The sequence below is a fragment of the Moschus berezovskii genome, chromosome 7, assembly GCF_049115385.1.
Source record: "Moschus berezovskii isolate FMDL1 chromosome 7, NW_MosBer_1.0, whole genome shotgun sequence".
In the NCBI taxonomy this organism is placed as follows: Eukaryota; Metazoa; Chordata; class Mammalia; order Artiodactyla; family Moschidae; genus Moschus; species Moschus berezovskii.
In genome coordinates, this window is record NC_142466.1 from 101812042 (window position 1) to 101831327 (window position 19286).

Genomic DNA, 19286 nt, shown 5'->3' on the forward strand with positions numbered 1-19286 from the left:
TTGGGGGGAAGAACATTACAAGCCGAAGCAACAGAGCGCAGGTGAAAAGGTCCCCCGTGTTCGGATAAGGAAAAACAGGAAGCCAGGGGGGCTGGAATGGGACGAGCAATGAGGAAGAGGGATGGCAGATGAGAAGAGGGAGGCAGCAGTCAGCGGACGTACGCCTCAGGAAAAGTCTATGTTTTATGCTGAAAATCTGGGGAAGAATGTCAAGATTCACTTGTGGATGTTTCAAAACATGTTTTACCAGTTTTACATGTTTTAAAACAAGTAAAGAATTTGGGGGAGTCAACCGAGGTGAGAGTTGTTGGCTCAGCAAGAGCTAGGCTGTTTGCAAGCATCCCAGGTGACAAGTCAGGCATTTATGTCTGAGTTCTGAATTCCTGTGAGACCATCAAGTCACTTGCCCTCTTGGAGCCTATTTTCTCCACAAAACTGTAAAATGACTTATTTTAATAGGTCACATTTCAACAAGGCATTTATAATACCCCTTACACTTTTAAAAGTGTAAGCCGAGCCACAGTGTTTAGACGATTCTTATATCAAATGAACAGTTTCGTGGATTGCTCTCTGGTTCCAAGTGAAATCTCATCACAAATCTTATGAAATTTGTCCTTCTCCACCTTGGTCATCTTGTTCTTTAGGAACTGATATTAACTGTCAGGATTTACACTTATTAAGTACTAAATACTAGCAAATGTTCAGTAAGTATCCAGAGTTAATTAGAGCCAACAAGTATATAACAGCTACATATCTAACGAGCGCACATTAAAGCTTGCACACCCAGGTGGTACACTCACTGGTCTGTCACCTGCAGGCTCACTATCTTCCCTTTAAAACCTGGAATTCAAGTTTGCCCTTCTCCAGTCTTCCTAAACTTCCCCACACTCTCCACAATCCTTGACTCTGTGGTTAACAACCTCAACTGAAAATTCTACCCAAGCCCGGAAACCTGAACCCGCTTCTACCTTCTCTGAGCCCTCAGAAGCTCCTCACCACTCTTCTCTGTCTTTACTCACAGAGCTATCTGGACACGCCTTCTCTTCATACACAGTGACAGTCAAATGAGTAATCACTGGATTTACTGATATGCTACCTACTTTTTCTTTTTTTAAAAAAAGGACTTTGAAGGAGAATATGACAAAAATATGCAACTCTGCAAGAAGAAAATGTCCATTTTTATAAAAATGATGTCAACTTTTCAGGCTTTTAGAGTGAAGAAACTGATTAGCAAAGTTGCAAATTATACATAATGGGAGCCTATCTCTGCGGTCAGGTATAGGAGCTGGGGGAAAGGGATCATTATGAAGTACCATTTAAATTAAATATTAATGTCTAAAGCAGAAAACAAATGTCTATAGTCATTTTCCTGGCAGGATGCTAGAAGAGTCTACTGATCTGTTACGTTTGTCCCTTGATGCTAGGGTTAAAACACTACATTACCTCCTTTAAAATAAAAACTGCTTCAAAGGGTAAATGATGGTCATCACCAGGTGGCATACAAGTGATAAAAGCAGTGCAGAGATAAAACCAGGTGACAAGAACAAGAAGCCAGCTGTGGAGGGGCTCACAGCTCAAGTGGCACTCACGGGATCGGGTTTCCTTCCATACATCGGGTCCCAAAGCCAGGCGTCCTGGTGAGAGCATTTAAGAGTTCCTGGGTGCTCACATCCTCAGGTGCATCATTACTGTAGATACATGAGAGGCAGCCAGCTTAGCAACTCATTGAAACCATGAATGGGAGAAGAAAAGGCTTTTTTTTTTTTCCAAATTAAACACTTTATTAAGTACTTCCCATGTGCCAAATCCTGCCAAGCTCTTAAAATAGAAACACAGAACTCACCCACAAGTAACTCAGCCTCTGGTTGTTTATTTGGTGTCAAGGTAACATACAGCGCTCCAAAGTGGAACTTGTGTAAATAAGTGATAAATATGGAGGGGTGCATACATGTGCGCCCACATACATTTACATACATCTATTTTAATGGGAAGTACATTAATTCATTAAAGATCAGTATTTCAAAAGTACTTTTACAATTAATCATTAGGCACAGACAAGAGGGGTTTTCTAGGAAAAGGAAGGCACATTTTATAGGCTTAACATTTGCATGGATAACTGGAAAGCACAAATAATGATGGGCAGAAGTTATAAACACAAAACAAGCCCATGCTCCACAGCCCTGGGCAACACAAGGTCAGCAGCTGGGAAAGAAAAGAAGGAGGTAAACCTGCACTAAATAGGAAGAAAGCACAGAATCAGAGAAAAGGAAACTGATTTGCATGCTTATGTTTCTTTTTTCTTTTCTTTAAAGCTTCCTTGAAGCTTCCTTTGGACATCACTGGCACACTTCTCCATAGAAAGGTTTGCAAATACTGTGGGACTGAGGAAAACTCCTGCATAAGGAGATGGAGAAATTCCTTTGTTCTTTGGTTTGAAGCACTGGATTGTCACAGAATAGCGATATTTTTGTCTACAAAAACAGGAGCTATTATCTGTAACCTAATAGGAAAGTTTGGGGGCGGGAGGAGAAGGGGACGACAGAGAATGAGATGGCTGGATGGCATCACCAACTCTGTGGACATGAGTTTGAGTGAATTCCGGGAGTTGGTGATGGACAGGGAGGCCTGGCGTGCTGTGATTGATGGGGTCACGGAGAGTCAGACACGACTGAGCAACTGAACTGAACTGAACTGAACTGAAAGATAAAATAATAAATATGTGAATTACACCATGCAGAAAATAAGAACTTAGATGTGTGAGGGTCTCAGTGTATGGAAACCCTGTGTTCAACTGCAAAATAAAGACTTAGTATAAAAATCCAAGTATATTATAGCTCAAGGGGATTCTTCTGCATTGGCAGACTATTTACATAAGGCACGTATGTTCCTGACAACAACGAATAGAGAGGAAAGGAGTTCAAAGTCCTGCTACTTCAGGTTTGGTTCACTTCTGTTCTCGCATCTAGCATGAGCTTGTGTGAGGGCTGTAGCCACAGCTGATAAATCCATGCCCTTGTGTAAATGAGTCCCCCTCGCCTTGGCCCTCAGCATAGTAAACACTCTGGTCAGCCTGAGCCCTCCTCTCCCCCTGGGTGCAGAAGGCAAATGCATACCTGACAAATGTGTACTGTTCATTGTACATCCAGGGCTGAAGTTCCAGGCTGGGGTACTTGCCAAAGGGTGGCACAATCAAGCTGAACACCAGAGCGATGCAGACAAACACAGCTGGCAGGACAATCTATAACCAGGGGGCAAGGAGGGAGAAAAATCGCCAGAGAAGGACAAAGGTTAGAAAGAAGACAACTTTGAGTCCAGGTAGCCTCAGACCAGCCAGCACTGGGGTGTGTGCAGGGCCTAGTTCCATTAAGACATTCATGGCAGGTTGGAAGCAGTAGAGGCTGAAATATAAACCCCTTCCCTTGGGTGAATTTCTGGAAGCTGGCAATACAAGGCCTGAGCTTGTGGCCACCTGGCAGGTGTTTACTTCACAGAGTAAACAGTAGTCACTTGTCAGGGTGACTCAGAACACTGGGTCCCTCTTCTTCCTGAAAACCTGAGGAAGACCATGCTGGCCATGAGCCTAGCTCAGCTCCGAGGAAAACCGAAGCCCAAGCAGGGATCAGAAGCCAGAAGAACCGCAGCTTCATTCTGTCTCTCCTTTCTGTCTCTCTCCTGTATCCATGTGAAGTCACAACCCCTATGGCCTCAGTCTTCTTGTCTGTAATCTGCAGACAGACCCGGTTACCCATTCAGCTCCCATACTCTGAGAAAATCACTATACAGCACTGCCTCCATGGAAAGGGAACAGCTGCCATTTCTTTATCTGATGGCCTCAAAAAGCACAATTAATCCTTACTAAACCGGAGAAGGCAATGGCAAGCCACTCCAGTACTCTTGCCTAGAAAATCCCAAGGACGGAGGAGCCTGGTGGGCTGCAGTCCATGGGGTCGCTACAGGTCGGATATGACTGAGCAAGTTCACTTTCACTTTTCACTTTCACACATTGGAGAAGGAAATGGCAACCCACTCCAGAGTTCTTGCCTGGAGAATCCCACGGATGGGGAAGCCTGGTGGGCTGCCGTCTATGGGGTCGCACAGAGTCGGACACGACTGAAGTGACTTAGCAGTAGCAAACCACCTTAAGGGGGTTTCCCAAGTGGTGCTAGTGGTAAAGAACCCGCCTGCCAAGGCAGAGACATAAGAGATGCGGATTTGATCCCTGAATCGGGAGGATCCTCTGGAGGAGGGCATGGCAACCCACTCTACTATTCTTGCCTAGAGAATCCCATGGACAGAGGAGACTGGCAGACTACAGGTTATGGGTCGCAAAGAGTCGGACACGATGGAAGTAACTTACATCATGTTACACATGAACAAACCACCTTAAACTTTACACTTGTACCTTTCTGAAAACAACTTGTACATATTTTATAAGCAAACTCTAAGCTCCTTCCATTTATTCCTGAGAGATTTACCCTTAAAAAAAAAAATTCAAATAATGCCCCTGGTTCTAATGTTCTCAAGTTTCAATGGAGAAAATTAATCATTATGTGATTAATTCCATGGGAAAATACTATATGAGCATTATCTCATTTAATTATCACTACAACCCTAACAAGTAATATAATTATCACCTATCAAAAAACAAGGTAATTGGGGTTCAGAAAGACTAAGCAATTTGCCCAAGGCCACACAGCCAAGAAGTAGCAGAACCAGAATTTATACATAAATCTATATGCTCTAAACTCATATTCTTTGCATTACCCACATAGCCTGTGGGAAAGAATCTTTGCAACTTCTTTATACTTCTTGACTTTGTAGATTGGAATAATTTAATCCTCCCAACCCAACAAGTTAGCATGCAAACAGAGAATAACGAGTCTTTTCTGTTTAACATTTTTTTCTGACCCCTGGTTATCTTTTCTATCAGTTTGCAGTTAAACATCAACTTAGAGAAAAATCAAGTCTCCAGTAAGTTCATATATTGAGTGCATCTTGGCATATCATCTCTGAAGTTTTGAAAGTTTAATTTGCTCATCCAGTTTTTCTAGACTTTGTCCTTGTTACACTCTCCTCTAAGAGAAAATTAACACACACAGAAATTTCTAATTTGACACCCATTCCAAGTACTTACTCATAACATATCATAGGTACTATTATCATGCCTATTTTATGGATAAGGAGATTGAGGCTCAGAGAAGTAATCTGTCAACAGATATATAAGTGCAAGAAGCAAACTGGGATTGAAATACAGATAATCTGGCTCCAGTGTCCATCTTATAACAATGATGCTACCCTGCTTTCACTAGTTGGGAGCCTGTAGCCCACCAAGGAAGCCTGAGTCCTTGGCCAGGAACAGACTTCTCACCTGAGCAAAGAATCCCTTCCGACTCCGTCTGGCAATCAGCAGTCTCTTCCACAAAAGGGCCACAAACTGCTGCTGTGTGAGCTTCCAGCCCTTCACCTGGTAGGAACCTTTACCATCCATCCCACTGAGCAGGTCTGTTTCTCTGGATTCTGCAGAAAGCCATCACTGAAGGTCATAGATTATATCAGGCATTTTTGACATCCCCAACCTCCTCCCTCCAGCATCTTTAGCAACCACCTTGGAGCCTTGTGTTTGGAGGTAGAAGTAAAGGAATGAAAGGCTTTTATGACAAATTCACGTCCATGGAAAAGGTATGACCCCAAATGTACCACAGTAGCAGTCTCTGCCTTTGGTTCTTATCTGATGAGCACAGAAAAATGAAGGTTCCTTGAGACAACTGAAGAGATCTGTTCACACATAATAGTTACATCAAGCCCATTCAAATGAATTGAGCCATCCTCAATTTCTTACAGAATATTCTATAAAACAGGCCATGTCTATAAAACAGGCCATGTCTGACCTATTATGAGAACACATAACAGCAACTTGTCTCCCACCTATTATATCTCTGGCTGAAAGGTGGACACATTCAGGTGATCTGAGTGCTAACAATGTATGAAGTTACAGAGAACACGAGAGTTGCACATTCAGTGTGGCACAGGGGCAGGAGAGCCAGGAAGGTTTCTGTTCAGAAAAGTTTTATAGAAATCCTCATCTTATACAAATGATTTCTAGCTGCAGTGACCTGACATCTCACCAATATTTGCTTGATTTCCTGTCTCCCTCTCCCCTTCTCCATCCCAGTCAAACACACAGGGATACAGTCTTCAAAAATAGCTAAGTTGAAGGGTACAATCAACTCTAGTAGCAAATTCACCTCACTCTTTCAAAATCATCCACCCATTCAAAGAACATTTATTCCACAATTAAACACCTAATGAATGTGAGAAAACTGGGACTCTACGGAAAAGATAATAAATGGATTCAAAGGAATAAAGGGCTGTCTTTTGATGTGTATCTCGAGTGAGAGGCCTCAGTGCAGTGCAGGAAGTGGGGAGGACAGGCTCTTTCAGGTCTGATCGTATGCACAGCACCAGAAAGGGGAAAGTGGCTTTTCTCATTCTCTCTCTTCTCTTCAGACTCTGTAGGCATCTATCATCCTGGTTCAAGGGCCTTGAGATAACACCAGAGAACACAAGAGGGAAATTCACTTTCAAGCAACAAAACACAGATCTCACCCAAACGGACCTGGATCTATGTCGGAATCATTTGGATCTATAGCATCATCTTCAGTAAAAGGGCGAAGACAGCTCTGCTTGTCCCCAAAGACTCGTCTGTTTCGTCTTGCTGGTAAGGTGCCATCTGGAGACAAAGGGAAGGAACTCCATGTTTTATTTGTAATAAAACAAATTCTCTGAATCTTTAAAAGTCTATACAGTAAAAGTAAGAATGTCCTAAAACAATTTGAAGGGAAAGGCAAAACCCTGGTGAGCTAAGAGAGCCTACAGGTGGCACAGCCCAGAGAGCATGCAGTCCATTTGGAGGGTTACCTGAGGTCTCGGCATCCACTCCACTCTCTTCAGCAACTTTGAGAAATATCTGAAAAATGAGAATGAGAGGATTATAATAAGCACCACATTGTGAGAGCAACTGTCATGATTATTACATGACTGAACACGCTAGTCCCTAAAGACATAATGTAAAAACTTCATTTATTGATAACACTTTGTCAGAGTCACTTGGGAGAGAAGCCATTTATATCAGAGACCATTTCTCCAGTGGTGAGAGCTATCAATTCAGAAAGTCATTTTCAAATTAAAGCTATGACATCAGGACACTGTAGAAGGAGGAATTTGTTCTGAACCTACAGGGAATGAGCCAAGTGGCTTCTTCAAGTCTTTGGCCCGAAATCTTTCAGCAGGCCAGCACCAAAATAGGCTATCCAAGACAGGATGATCAGGAGAAGAGTCGTTCCCTGTCACTAGAAATGTTATGGCAGGGTTTCCAACATCAGAAGGCAACCTGAACTAGACAGGTGATTCCCAAACTCTGATCTACAGATGCTGCCCAGGAAGCATGCAATAAAAGCACAGACATTAAGGTCTTTCCTCCAGGAATTCTGATTCAAAGACCCTGGAGTTGAGTCTTGACATTTTTAGAATATTCTCAGAAGATTCTGCTGCACAGGCTAACTTGGAGACTACTGGGCCAGACAACTTTATTTTTTTTTTTCTGTAATATCAGAGATTTAATGCTTACAGTATTTTTTTTTTCTTTTTTTTTTAATTTATTTTTATTTTACAATATTATATTGGTTGGTTTTGACATGAATTCGCCCCAGGTGTACCTGAGTTCCCCCTCCTGAGCCCCCCTCTCACCTCCCTCCTCCCTTTATCCTCCCTCTGGGTCATCCCCGCACACCAGCCCCGAGTATCCTGTAATGTGCATTGACCCTGAACTGCTGATTTGTTTCACATATGACAACATACATGTTTCAATGTCATTCTCTCAAATCATCCCATCCTCACCCTCTCCCACAAAGTCCCAAAGACTGTTCGATACAACTGTGTCTCTTTTGCTGTCTCGTTCAGTTCAGTTCAGTTCAGTTCAGTCGCTCAGTCGTGTCCGACTCTCCGCAACCCCATGAATCACAGCACACCAGGCCTCCCTGTCCATCACCAACCCCTGGAGTACACTCAAACTCATGTCCACAGAGTCGGTGATGCCATCCAGCCATCTCATATCTTTAGGCTCTATCAAAATGAGCCAACTATGAGGCCTCCCCCTAGACTACAGGGCCCTTCAGGGCAGGACTGTGCCTTATACAGGGTTATATTTCCATCTTTCTAAATTCCATATATATGTGTTAGTATCCCTTCCAACCTTCGAGGTTTCTCTAAAGAGAGGCACTGTTTACACAGTAATAGAGTATGTATGGGCTTTGAAGCTCAAAACCCCTGATCTGAATCCTAGCTCAGCATCCCTTCATGTCAATTTTCTCATCTTGTTATGAGGATTAAATGAGTCACAATGATTGAAAACAACAAAACACACCCAGGTTAGCCCAAAGCATAAGTAGGTTTTCCATAAATGTTGGACTTTTCCTAGGTGTCACACCAGGAGCAATCCTCTTATTTCTTTCCTACCATCTCCCACTGAAATCTTAAAGGCTTAACTGGGACCAGCACTGCCCAGATGCCAACAACCTAAGGGCTCAGTGCCTAGGTCCATGGTGATCCTACTCCCACTGGACATGCAGGCTGCCTGTCTGGCCCTGGGATTGTTGGCCCTGATCAATTCTGACAGTCGGTCACTGAACTTACTTCTTCCAGAGTAGTCTCCGAGATGCCATAACTGGAGATGCCTAGGTCCGACAGCCGGTCGTCAATTTCGTGGAAGAGTTCCACAAAGGCTCCCTCTCTGGCAGCCTCATAGGGCAGCACGTAGGTCAGCTCATGCCCAATGTCTTCCACCAGCCGGGCCTCAGCCACATGCTTCCTGATGAGGTTGGAGATCGCAGAGACATCTGTAGGGATCATAGTACAGATATGATACGGCTTGGCCAGCTCAGAGGCCCCCTTCCTTCACCCTTTGCCTGCTCCTCAGAAGCCCACTGCCTGCACACCACAGCTGGCCAAGACACTGAAATCATTCCACAGGTTCATCTCTGGCCCAAGGGTTCCTGGGGGCATGGACTGGGTCTTATTCACATTTGCATCACCAAAGCCGGGCACAGTGTAGGTCCTCAGTTAATGGTGGTAGGTGGGGGTGGCTGGCTGAATGATTTTCGGAGGTTGAAAGCCTAGTGTCTATTGCCAAAAAGCTAGGATTCTTCATTGGAAAACTTGACTAAAGGAACCTTAAGAGGTTCTTCATCTTTCTCTTAATCTATTCAAGGAGGCTCCTCTATTTATCTCAATAGAGGGTTAATCAAACAGTTCATGGAAGGAGAGGTCTTCCTGGGAAGAGCCAGTTGTTAGGGTGGAGCAGACTAGGCTAAGGTAAAGGCTTCTGTTCCATATGTGTCACTGGGGACACTGGACTCCTAGACATCCCTCCTGAGGGAGGTGCCCAGTGTCCAGCCAGACCCATTCATCTCAGCTGAATGGGTGGGGAAACCCCCCCACCCCAATCATCTCAGCTCTCCGGGACACTGCCCTGCCGGCTCCCAGACCAAGCCCCAGGCTCCCCGGCAAGCGTTAGGCCAATCCGCCACTAAGCTGCGCCTGCTCCCGCAGCCACCCAGCCCCAGCCCAGCAGCAAACCTTGAGTCAGCGCCACCAGCCTCTGCACCTCTCCTGCTGTGCCTCCACTCTGCCCAGCTGGGGGAAGCTCAGACACCACCTGAATAAGAAACCCCAGAGTCCTTACCGACGGTCAGCGTGTCACTTTCATGGTCGCTGCCCAGGCCAGCGTCAGAACTGCTCTGAGAAACACTGTCCTCCTGATGGCAAAGAAGGAGGTGAGAACGGGTCAGGGACTGAGCAAGGTACAGCCGCCACCACCTTCACCGCGGCGGGGCTTCCGAGAGGTTCCTGTGTGTGAGAACCGGAGCGGAAAGTTTCTCCCGAGGGGCATGCAGCTGGCAGTCTTGGCTTCTGAAGTCACTGTCTGATCTAACGTGTGTGCTGTGTGCACAGGAAGCAGAGCTCTCAAATCTGGCCTGCCAATGCATTGTCCGGACCTCCCTGATGGTTCAGTGGTCAAGACTCTGTGCTTCCACTGCAGGGGGCATGGGTTCAATCCCTGGTGAAGGGATTAGATTCCATAAGCCATGTAGCATGGCCAAAAAAAACCCCCCACAAACCTATGAGTGCTGTAACCAGGCCCTCGCCAACCGTCTTGGGCATGGGATTTACCTGCCTGGTTGTGTTGTTCGGAGCTTCTCAAACTTTAATTTGTGTCTCTTCACCATAGGACCTTGTTAAAATGCAGATTCTGATTTAGCAAGTCTGATTTGGGCCCACGTTTCTGCATTTCTCACAAGTTCCCAAGTGATCCCAATGCCACTGGCCTCAGACTATACTTTGACTCACCAGACACTAGTTAAAAGGAAAATAAGTGGACGGAAGGTCAAGGATGGGACGTATTATAAGTGTTTTGAGTGCCACTGTTGGAATACACAAATAAGTCTCAGGCATGTACTGCAGGACAGGGGAGAATATACCTTGTTACTGGGTTCTGGTCCCTCCTCTGTAATGCACTTGTTCGACGACCTTGAATGAACTAAATCCCTACAAGCCTCACTTCTGTTATCTAGGATAATTGGTACAATACCTTCTTCCCAGGGTTGCTTTGTACTCTGAGATGATGTTAAAAAAAATAAAAAACCCTACAAATGATAACAATGCTACAACTATTATCATGATTTTCTTTTATGTCCAGAGTCTGCTAGATTGAGTGTTTGGCATGAAATCAGTGCTCAACAAATATTTGCTGTTTTGTGCTTTAAAACTTTAGGTCAAGAAGATATAAAGGTAATGAGCAGACACAGCAGGGCATTCTGCAGCCAAGGCTCTTAACTCCTGGCAAACCTCTCTTCTTCAACATTAAGTCCTCTAAGGACCTTCTCCTATACTCACTGTGTCTCCATTAGAAAAAGGAAACAGGATTCAGCAGAGCTAACACGATGGGAACAGAAGTCTCTGTAGCTTTCCATGTAGGAGGTACAACATGACTCCACAGGGCACAGAGCAGAGAGCTGGTGGCCTCAAGGTGGCAGACTGGGGCAGGTATGGACAAGCCAGTCATAGCCAAAGAGTCCTGATTCCCCGGATGCACTGAGACTGCAACTCACCTTTTTCAGGTACGACACAGTGCTACTGCTATTTCTGCATGAGCTGAGGGAAGACTCCACGTCCTTCTTGACCAGGGTCAGGTAGTAGCCTGTCCCCAGCTGGTTCTTCAGGAACAGGGAGGAGCCCACGCAGCAGAGCTTCCCGTGGGAAATGATGGCGATCCTGTCCCCCAGGATGTCCGCCTCATCCATGTGGTGCGTGGAGAGGATAATGGTGCGGCCTGCCAGGCACAAACACAGGGACATGGCAGGTGAGGCTGGCCATCCTCACCGCTCACAGGGGCCGAAGCCACAGAAATAAGAGAAGGGGGGACACCTGGGAGAAAGATCCCAAGGCGGTGTGCTTGTGACCCCCAGGCTGGTAATGTCCTGAGGACAGCTTCTGCATCCTCATAGAACAAACGGCAGGAATGTTTATCTGGGAACTAGCTTCAGGCCAGCAGTGCGCTAGTGGTCTGTGTGTTAATGTGCTAGGGCTCATTTAACTAAATCCTTCCTACGGTGGGCTTCCCTGGTGGCTCAGCCGGTAAAGATTCCACCTGAAATGTGGGAGACCTGGGTTCAGTCCCTGGGTTGGGAAGATCCCCTGGAGAAGGGAATAGCTACCCACTCCTGTATTCTTGCCTGGAGAATCCCACAGATAGAGGAGCTTGGCAGGCTACAGACCATGGGGTCATACAAACTGCATGCAACTCTCCCATCCACTCAAGTGTTCTTCTACTTTGTCAACATGCAGGCACAGTGCACCACGTGGGGACAGAGATATAGGACGACACAACCTTGGCTCTCAGGAATCTGTTTGCAGGGCACCATGATTACACTAGGCAAGGGAAAGTTCTATGTTGGAGGGGGCCCACAGAGGACGCCCTTTGTCCCCATTTCTCTCCTCCATGCAGGCCCCTAGGGACTGAAGGGCAAACTTCAAGCATCTTATAAACCAGGCCTCCTACTTGCAGAACAGGGCTGAGCTCAGAGTTCAGCTGCATACTCTCCCTGAGAAGCAATTCTGCTGCTCTAGCAGGAACAGCCCTGAGATACAGCCAGTCTTTGAGAGCCCCTCCTTCCCTCCTTCCTTCCACCTCCCAGCCCAGAAGACAGAGTAAATACACATCATTGACCTTGTCGGTATTTCAGCAGCAACTCCCATATCCCCCTGCGGGAGTAAGGGTCCACACCGGCTGTGGGCTCATCCAGAATGACAACCTTGGATCCCCCAACAAAGGCCAAGGCCACAGACAGTTTTCTCTGCATTCCACCTACGGTGAGAGAAGAGAGGCCCCAGATCAGCCCAGTGAATGACAGCAGAGGGGGCAAGAGACAAGTGGAGGCACCCCCTTGGGGAGAAGTCCGGAACACGTTTCTGACCCACCCTTTCCCTCCCTCAAAGCAGGGGACCCTAGGACAGCCATATTTCGCGTGTGTGTGTGTGTGTGCACATAGAAGGGCAGGTGGAAGAGGAAGGCAGCTTTGGGCCTCACCTGACAGCTGACTTGTTTTGCTTTTCAGTTTGCTGGGTGGCAAACCAACATCCAAGGCCATCTGCTCCATCTCAGCTTTCACATGCTTCTCGGAAAGCCCTTTCAGGCGGGCATAGAACCAAATGTGCTCCTCGACAGTCAGCCTGGGGATGGAAGGGCAGGTCACTCTGGGCTCCCAGGACACACAGAACACAGTGCCTCCTCACCCAGAACATGCCAGGCACATTTTTCTTTCCTCACTTTTTTTTTTTTTTAACTTCATCCATTTTTGCAAGATAATCTCCAGGAAGGATTCAAGGCAGAACCACAGTGAGCAGCCACATGAGCTGCTCGAGAAACAACACCAAAATTGTGACAGGTCACATCCACTCTATTCCCCGCAGGTCTGGTGGCCACACATCAGGCAGCAGCAGGTCCTCAGACAGCCTTTCTCCGTGGCCTACCAACCAAGGAGTGCCTCGGCCTTAGCCTGGAGCAACTCCCTTGAACCTCAAAGGACCTCAGCCTTGATAGAAGAAGGACCCCTGTAGAGGATACAAGCCTGAGCTACTCACTTAAATAAGAGGAAACCAGGGCCCCAAAGGGGGTGCCCTTGCCCAAGGTCACAGAGCTCAAGTCTCTGTCTGCTCACCACAGGGGCTCCCTGATTGCTGATGGGCAACTGAATGGGAGCAAAGTTCTGAGCAGGAAACACGTACTGAGGGCCCTGGGGTACTGCCAGGTGAACGCTGTGGCAGCCTCAGGGAGGGTGTGTGGGGAGAGAGGGTTCCTTACTCTAGAAGGACAGCAATAGACAGCACCATTTCCCAAGCCCCCATCCACCGGCTGGACCAGTGTAACACCTCCCACCCCACAACTCACTTTTCCAAAACTGAAGGACAACCAGGTCTCAATATGTCCAGGAAGGTGAGGCCTGCCACCCCTACAGGTGGATAAAATGCTTAAGTACAACTCCACCCATCACTCCTGACGCACCTCCACAGAGAGGCCACTGGTACTCACATGTCAAACAGCACGTTATGCTGGGGACAGACCCCCAGGTTCTGCCGGATGGCGTTCATCTCAGAGCGGATGTCTTTCCCGAGGATGTAGGCAGTGCCCGAGGTGGGAGGGAACAACCCAGTCAGGATGGACCTGAAGACAAAAGTGTCAGCGTTAGCCCTCCCGCCCTGAAGACGCTCCATTCCAGCCTGCAGAACCGGGGCGGAAAGCAGAGGCAGCAGCCCTCCACCCTCTTTCCTTCCTGAGACCCCAAGGACACCCACACAGCAAGGGACTCTCTGCATCAGTGAACAGATAGGGGTGGGCCTATGTGTTGGAAATGGCAATTTCAGCACTCGCGTTTTTTAAATAAAGATTCCAATTTGCAACGGGAAGTACACTTTAAAACACACATTTTATATGCCTAAAATCATGTTCAAGTCAAATGGACAAAGTAGAACCAATTATTTAAAGATGAAAATAATTTGCGTGTTAGGATTTTTTAGATTTTTAAAGATTTTCTGCAATTTTTGCAATATATTAATTGTGCATTTAAAAGATACATAACAGGAAAGAGAGGTTACCTCCCCCACCACCAACATACCCTCTGAAATGGTTGATGGGCTACAGTGAAAGCCACTGAGGGTAACTCTGGTGTGTTTATGACCCGTGTTCCCTTCTGAAACTGCTCATTATTAAGGTTCTTATAGGTCCCAGAGAAGGCAGCCTCACAGCCAGCTGCCCAGCTGCTCCTCACATCTGCTTAGAGACAGTTTTCAGAAACGGCCTCCTCCCTCCAGCACAGCCTGTCTTCCTTTTCACATTCTTGCCTCCCAATCCTGACCAAACCAGCCCCAAAGAAACCCTTTCTCAGATCTGTCACAAAGTCAGATTCTACAACACTGCAGAATTTTGAGAATCAAATGGGAAAGGTCATCAAAAGGTCCCCAGCCTATTTTAACCTGAAGAAATAGTATTTAGGAAAACCCAGCATTTGGAGAGCTTTCTCGTGATAAGATGATATTTTTACACTCACTGACTCCTCCTGCGCTCTGCCCTTGCCCTGGGCAAGCGACGCAATGTTCTTGAGTATGAGTTTCTGCCTATAGGAAAGAACCTTCCTGCGGCTGATTCTGAAAGAGCCACACCCTCTTCTTACATGGTGGTGGTCTTGCCAGCTCCATTGTGGCCCAGGAAGGAGGTGATCTGCCCCTCGTAGAAATTCAAGGCTAGGCCATCAACAGCCACCTTCATGCCATCTCGGTAAACCTTCATCAGGTTCTGAATGGACACACCCAGTTTCAGATGGGTGGGTTCCTCCTCCATGCAGACTGTGAGAAGACAGGACACAAATGAGCCCACAGAAGACACTAACAAGTGGAAGGTCAAGAAGCACGGTCTTGTAATTTTACAACTGTCCTCTCTCCATGGCTATTTCTGGTTTCTCAGGCAAGCAGGCAACAAATCTTTAATTAGGGTCTAACGGGGCACTAGTGTTGGTGATCGGAATACAGTGAGAAAGGTCCAGAGAGGCTGGGGAAGAAGAGGAGGAGCGGCAGGAGGAGCAGCTGGATCAGCAGGCAGGGGCGGGTGGTGAGGGATCTCGTGAGCCATACCAAGGACGTCACACGTCACCACTGGCAAGTGGGGGCAGGACACAGAAGAGATCAGCAGAGAAGGGACTAAGCCATAGAGCACAAAGTACGTGTATATGTGTGTGAGGGACAGGTGGAGGTGAAGGGAGAGATCAAAAGTCACTTTTTTTCTAATGAAGCCAAGAAAGCAAAGGAAATGTCCCTTAGGAACTCAGAGAGCAACTCCCCCAGAAGTCAACAGCACTGGACACAAATGCAGTCAAGAATTTGGAAAGGGGCACCTCATGTGATGTCTCTGCCCCCAAGGTGGTTTTAGACTCTTCAGGGAGGGAGCCACTCCTTGCCACCTCAAGGAGGGCCAGGAGGGGCAGCAGCACGGCAGTCAGGGGGATGCAGGTCAGCAAAACTCACTTTCTGATGCTCCCTTCTGGCTGGAACCAGGGTGGCTCTTCTCATCACTTTCCTCGCCGAACCAGTAGGACTTAGTGCAAGGGAAATACCAGGGCCTGGGGATTCCATACTGGCCTGAAAGCCAAGCACAGATGTGAGCCAAACTCTGTAACACCCCAGCACCCCCCAGGTATCCCAGCCAGGTATCCCAGACACAGCTTCCTTGATGTCTCCCCCAACACAGCTGTTGGGAGACAGGACAGAATGGAATGGAGGTCGGGGGGGAGGGACTAACATTTGCTGAGCTCTACTACATATGACAAACACCCTGCACTTCTCTGAATCTTTCCAGCAACCCCATGAGGCAGGTTATCATTCGCACTTTAGAGATGAGGAGACTGAGGGATTAGTGGCCCACTCAAGATCACTCAGCCAGTGAACTGAAGGACTCAGAATCTGAATCCAGATCTGTACAATATAAAATTGCACATTCAGTGTGGGACACTCAGGTAGTTCAAGTAGGGATAGGTAATCGATATTTCATGGCCACTCCTTTGGAGAAAAATCAGAAAGTGAACCAGAAAGGGTTAAATCTCGCTCTCTCAGAATTTGATCTTCTATGAAAATATATCCAAAGAGGTCTCAGTCAAGAAGATTTATTAGGGAAGTATAAAAATGAACTTTTATGACTTTCAATTAAAGCACAGGCAACGGCTTAGCGCCAAAATGTATCTTGTTATTCACAAGCTGTACTCAGGAAACAGAACCTCTGCTAGTGGTAACTCGGGGGATACAGAATTTGAGACCTGGTTCGGCTTGGGAGGACTCTCCTGGGCAAGCTGACTCAGTGTAACTCACTTGGGTTCACCTCCCAGCACCTACTCTTACCAGTTATGTGGCCACAGGTTAGTTATTTAACTTCTTTGTGTCATAGTTCTCTCATTCGCAAAAACTGGGTGGAACAGTAACTCCCTCACAGCAGTCTTATGAGTATTAAATTGAACCAAAGCATCATTTATAAGACACTGTGCAGGTGCCTGGCACACAGTGCTCAAGAAATAAGAGTTGTTAGGTCAGTAGTAAAAGCTGTACTTTTAGCATCAGTAGCTTCTTCTTAGAGATAATTTGTTTGCCATAGGTCTAAAGCCCTAACCACTTTCCAAGGAGACCTTGGCCCTGCAGAAATTCCAGCACAAAGAGAGGAAAATTACACGGTTAGAAATTTCTTTTTCCTGGATGAAGACAAAAGCTGTGTGGAAGTCCAGTGTACCTGGAAACACAGCCTCGATGTACCATGTCATCACCCCATAGAGAAAGGTGTCAAACAGCATCATGGAGACGGAGGTGGTGAGGTTGAAGCCATCTTCCTTTGTGGGGCTCTCAAAGAGGTTGTCCCACTGTACCCCAATGCCCTGCTCCTCGAAAAGGGCGAAGTACTCACAGCCAAACCCAAAAGCCACAGGAGACATCAGGCTCTGTGTAAAAGAGGCAAAATTTACTCATCCATCTCCTTGTCTCTCATTTTCCTATCACTGCTAATGTAAATGCCACCTGGAGAAATGTGAATTTGCAAAATGGATCAATTACAAGATATGGAAATATTCATCTACAGAGTCCCTTCAGGGGAGTGGGCTCCTTGACAGCATATAAAGTGATTCTATTTATAAGCACTCATTATGCACACACATTTCAGAAATGCATATATTATGGCATATAAAACTTTTAGAATTTTATGCTTCTAAAGATGCCTCAAGGGCTCAGCAACTATACCTTATACACACACATACACAAACATAAACACACACACACACAGGCATTTTTCAGGGTCCTCTCAAGCTCTCTGCTCGGTCAGCGATGGGCTCAGTGTCACAGGAACCTGTCTGGGGCTGCTGATGCCTAAAGGGTCCAGACAGAAACACTTGGAGCATCTTATGGAAAACTCAGAAAACAACTAGCTCTTATAGAGGCTTGCATACTTTCAAAGGCCTCTCCTCCTCTGTACAATGGAAGGGAGTAAAGTCAGGGATTTGTGGGGAGATGGGGCACCTGTTTCTCAGTCTTGAAGTTTAGAAAATATTCAAGTTAAACTCCATACTGGATACAAGGATGATAAAGGTCCCGAATGAGCCAGCTTTGAACTCAAGAACTTTCAGTTCTATCTGTGACTGTGACTTTGTGGTGAGCTTAACATGGCTAACAGAGCTGGGAGATAAAAGGCAGAACTGGCCTCTATGCTCTAAAGTCATTCCCCAGAGCCATTTACCCCCAGCTGGCCCATGGTGTAGTCTGGCTCCCTCAAAACTATCATTCGATTCAATTCAACCAGTGTTCACTCAGAGGACTAAAGATAAACTATTGAGTAAGACACAGTCCCTGCCTTCAAGAAGCATACAATCTAGAACTGAGGTTTAAGTCCCCGTGGAAAGAGAATCTCTTATCTTCTGTTCTCAGCTTGGACTACAAAGCAAAGGTGAAATACCAGGGGTGGCTGTGACTGCAGGTACTGCCAAAAGGCCAGAGCGACTCACCATGAAGATCTTGAGGGTAAAGCCCACGTAGTCTTGCCATGCCACGCACAGGACGTAGGGCAGGTATAGCATGAAATAAATGATGCCCCCACAGGCGGCCGCCAGGTTGGCTCTGGAGAAGAGCGTGCTGATCAGGAAGCACTGCAGGATGGTCACCATGGCGAACACAAACAGAAAGACAAACACCACGCTGGGGTCGCTGTAGGGCAGCAGGTTTCCTAACTGGGAAGAAAGAGACCAAGTAAGACTCTCAATAAGCAATGATCCATGGGACGCAGCCAGGGTTTATCCCTAGTCATCTTAAAGACAAAACAGAGAAACAGTGCTGTTCATTTTTCTGGTGAGTGAAATGAAGTCTACAGAAGGGAAATGACCAGCCCAAGACCACACAGCAAAAGAACAGTACAGTCAGAAACAGAACAAAGTCCAGGCTTGATATTCACCAAGGTTCATCTCAACAGACAATTCTGTTCATTGTTTCTCCAAGAAATAATATCACCTTTTATAAGGACTATCAGTACCAAGAAAGAATTGCAGGAGATAGCATCCTACGTGACCTCTCTCTCTCTGAAAGCCAAGAAAAATGGCCAGGCCATCCCCTGTGAGAACGTGCCATGGATTCTGGAGCCACATAACCATCCAAACTCTGTGGACCTGTCAAGTTTCTCCCAAGTAGTTGGTTCTGTTTCACAAGGACCTACCAACAGACAATTGGCAGAGCAGCTCACACCCACCAGCCACAGGACGCCCATCCCGGCCACAGAGCTCAGTCCTGGCAATCAGATATCAAAGTGTGATTTCAGCAAGGGGCTTGACTTCAGCAAGAACTGCTCTGCCATACTGCTGGGTGACCTCAGTGATATCCTTAACCTTCCTTGGCCTCATTTTCTTGTATGTTAAATGGGTTACTTAGTGAGGACATCACACGACAGCATATGCATGTGTTTTAAATAGTGTTTGGCAATCAGGAAGTGCTTACTTACTGATTAGTAATAATTAGTAATGATTAGTAGCTAGTATTCAATTAATTGTTAGTTCCTTTTCCTTGGTACCCCTCTGCCTTTAAAAACATTTATTTTTAAAAGATGTATTCCTTAATGAAACAATTGAGAAAAAATTGGCACGTAAACCTATTAATGTAAGGGATGG

The 19286-nt window shown here is 46.4% G+C and overlaps 1 protein-coding gene across 1 annotated transcript in view; it reads right to left on the reverse strand.

The window, feature by feature from the left end:
• ABCA1 (ATP binding cassette subfamily A member 1) overlaps positions 1–19286 on the reverse strand; it is a 140489-nt gene that overhangs the window by 26319 nt on the left and 94884 nt on the right. Inside the window, exons 16-30 of the mRNA XM_088838222.1 lie at positions 18138–18359; positions 16880–17084; positions 15631–15744; positions 14784–14955; positions 13646–13777; positions 12644–12786; positions 12284–12421; positions 11166–11386; positions 9740–9812; positions 8692–8894; positions 6919–6967; positions 6617–6730; positions 5369–5517; positions 3114–3238; positions 1590–1688 (exon numbers count right to left, since the gene is read on the reverse strand). Of these exons, the coding sequence (XP_088694348.1) occupies positions 1590–1688; positions 3114–3238; positions 5369–5517; positions 6617–6730; positions 6919–6967; positions 8692–8894; positions 9740–9812; positions 11166–11386; positions 12284–12421; positions 12644–12786; positions 13646–13777; positions 14784–14955; positions 15631–15744; positions 16880–17084; positions 18138–18359 (2159 nt within the window). The remainder of the gene's footprint in view (positions 1–1589; positions 1689–3113; positions 3239–5368; positions 5518–6616; positions 6731–6918; positions 6968–8691; positions 8895–9739; positions 9813–11165; positions 11387–12283; positions 12422–12643; positions 12787–13645; positions 13778–14783; positions 14956–15630; positions 15745–16879; positions 17085–18137; positions 18360–19286) is intronic.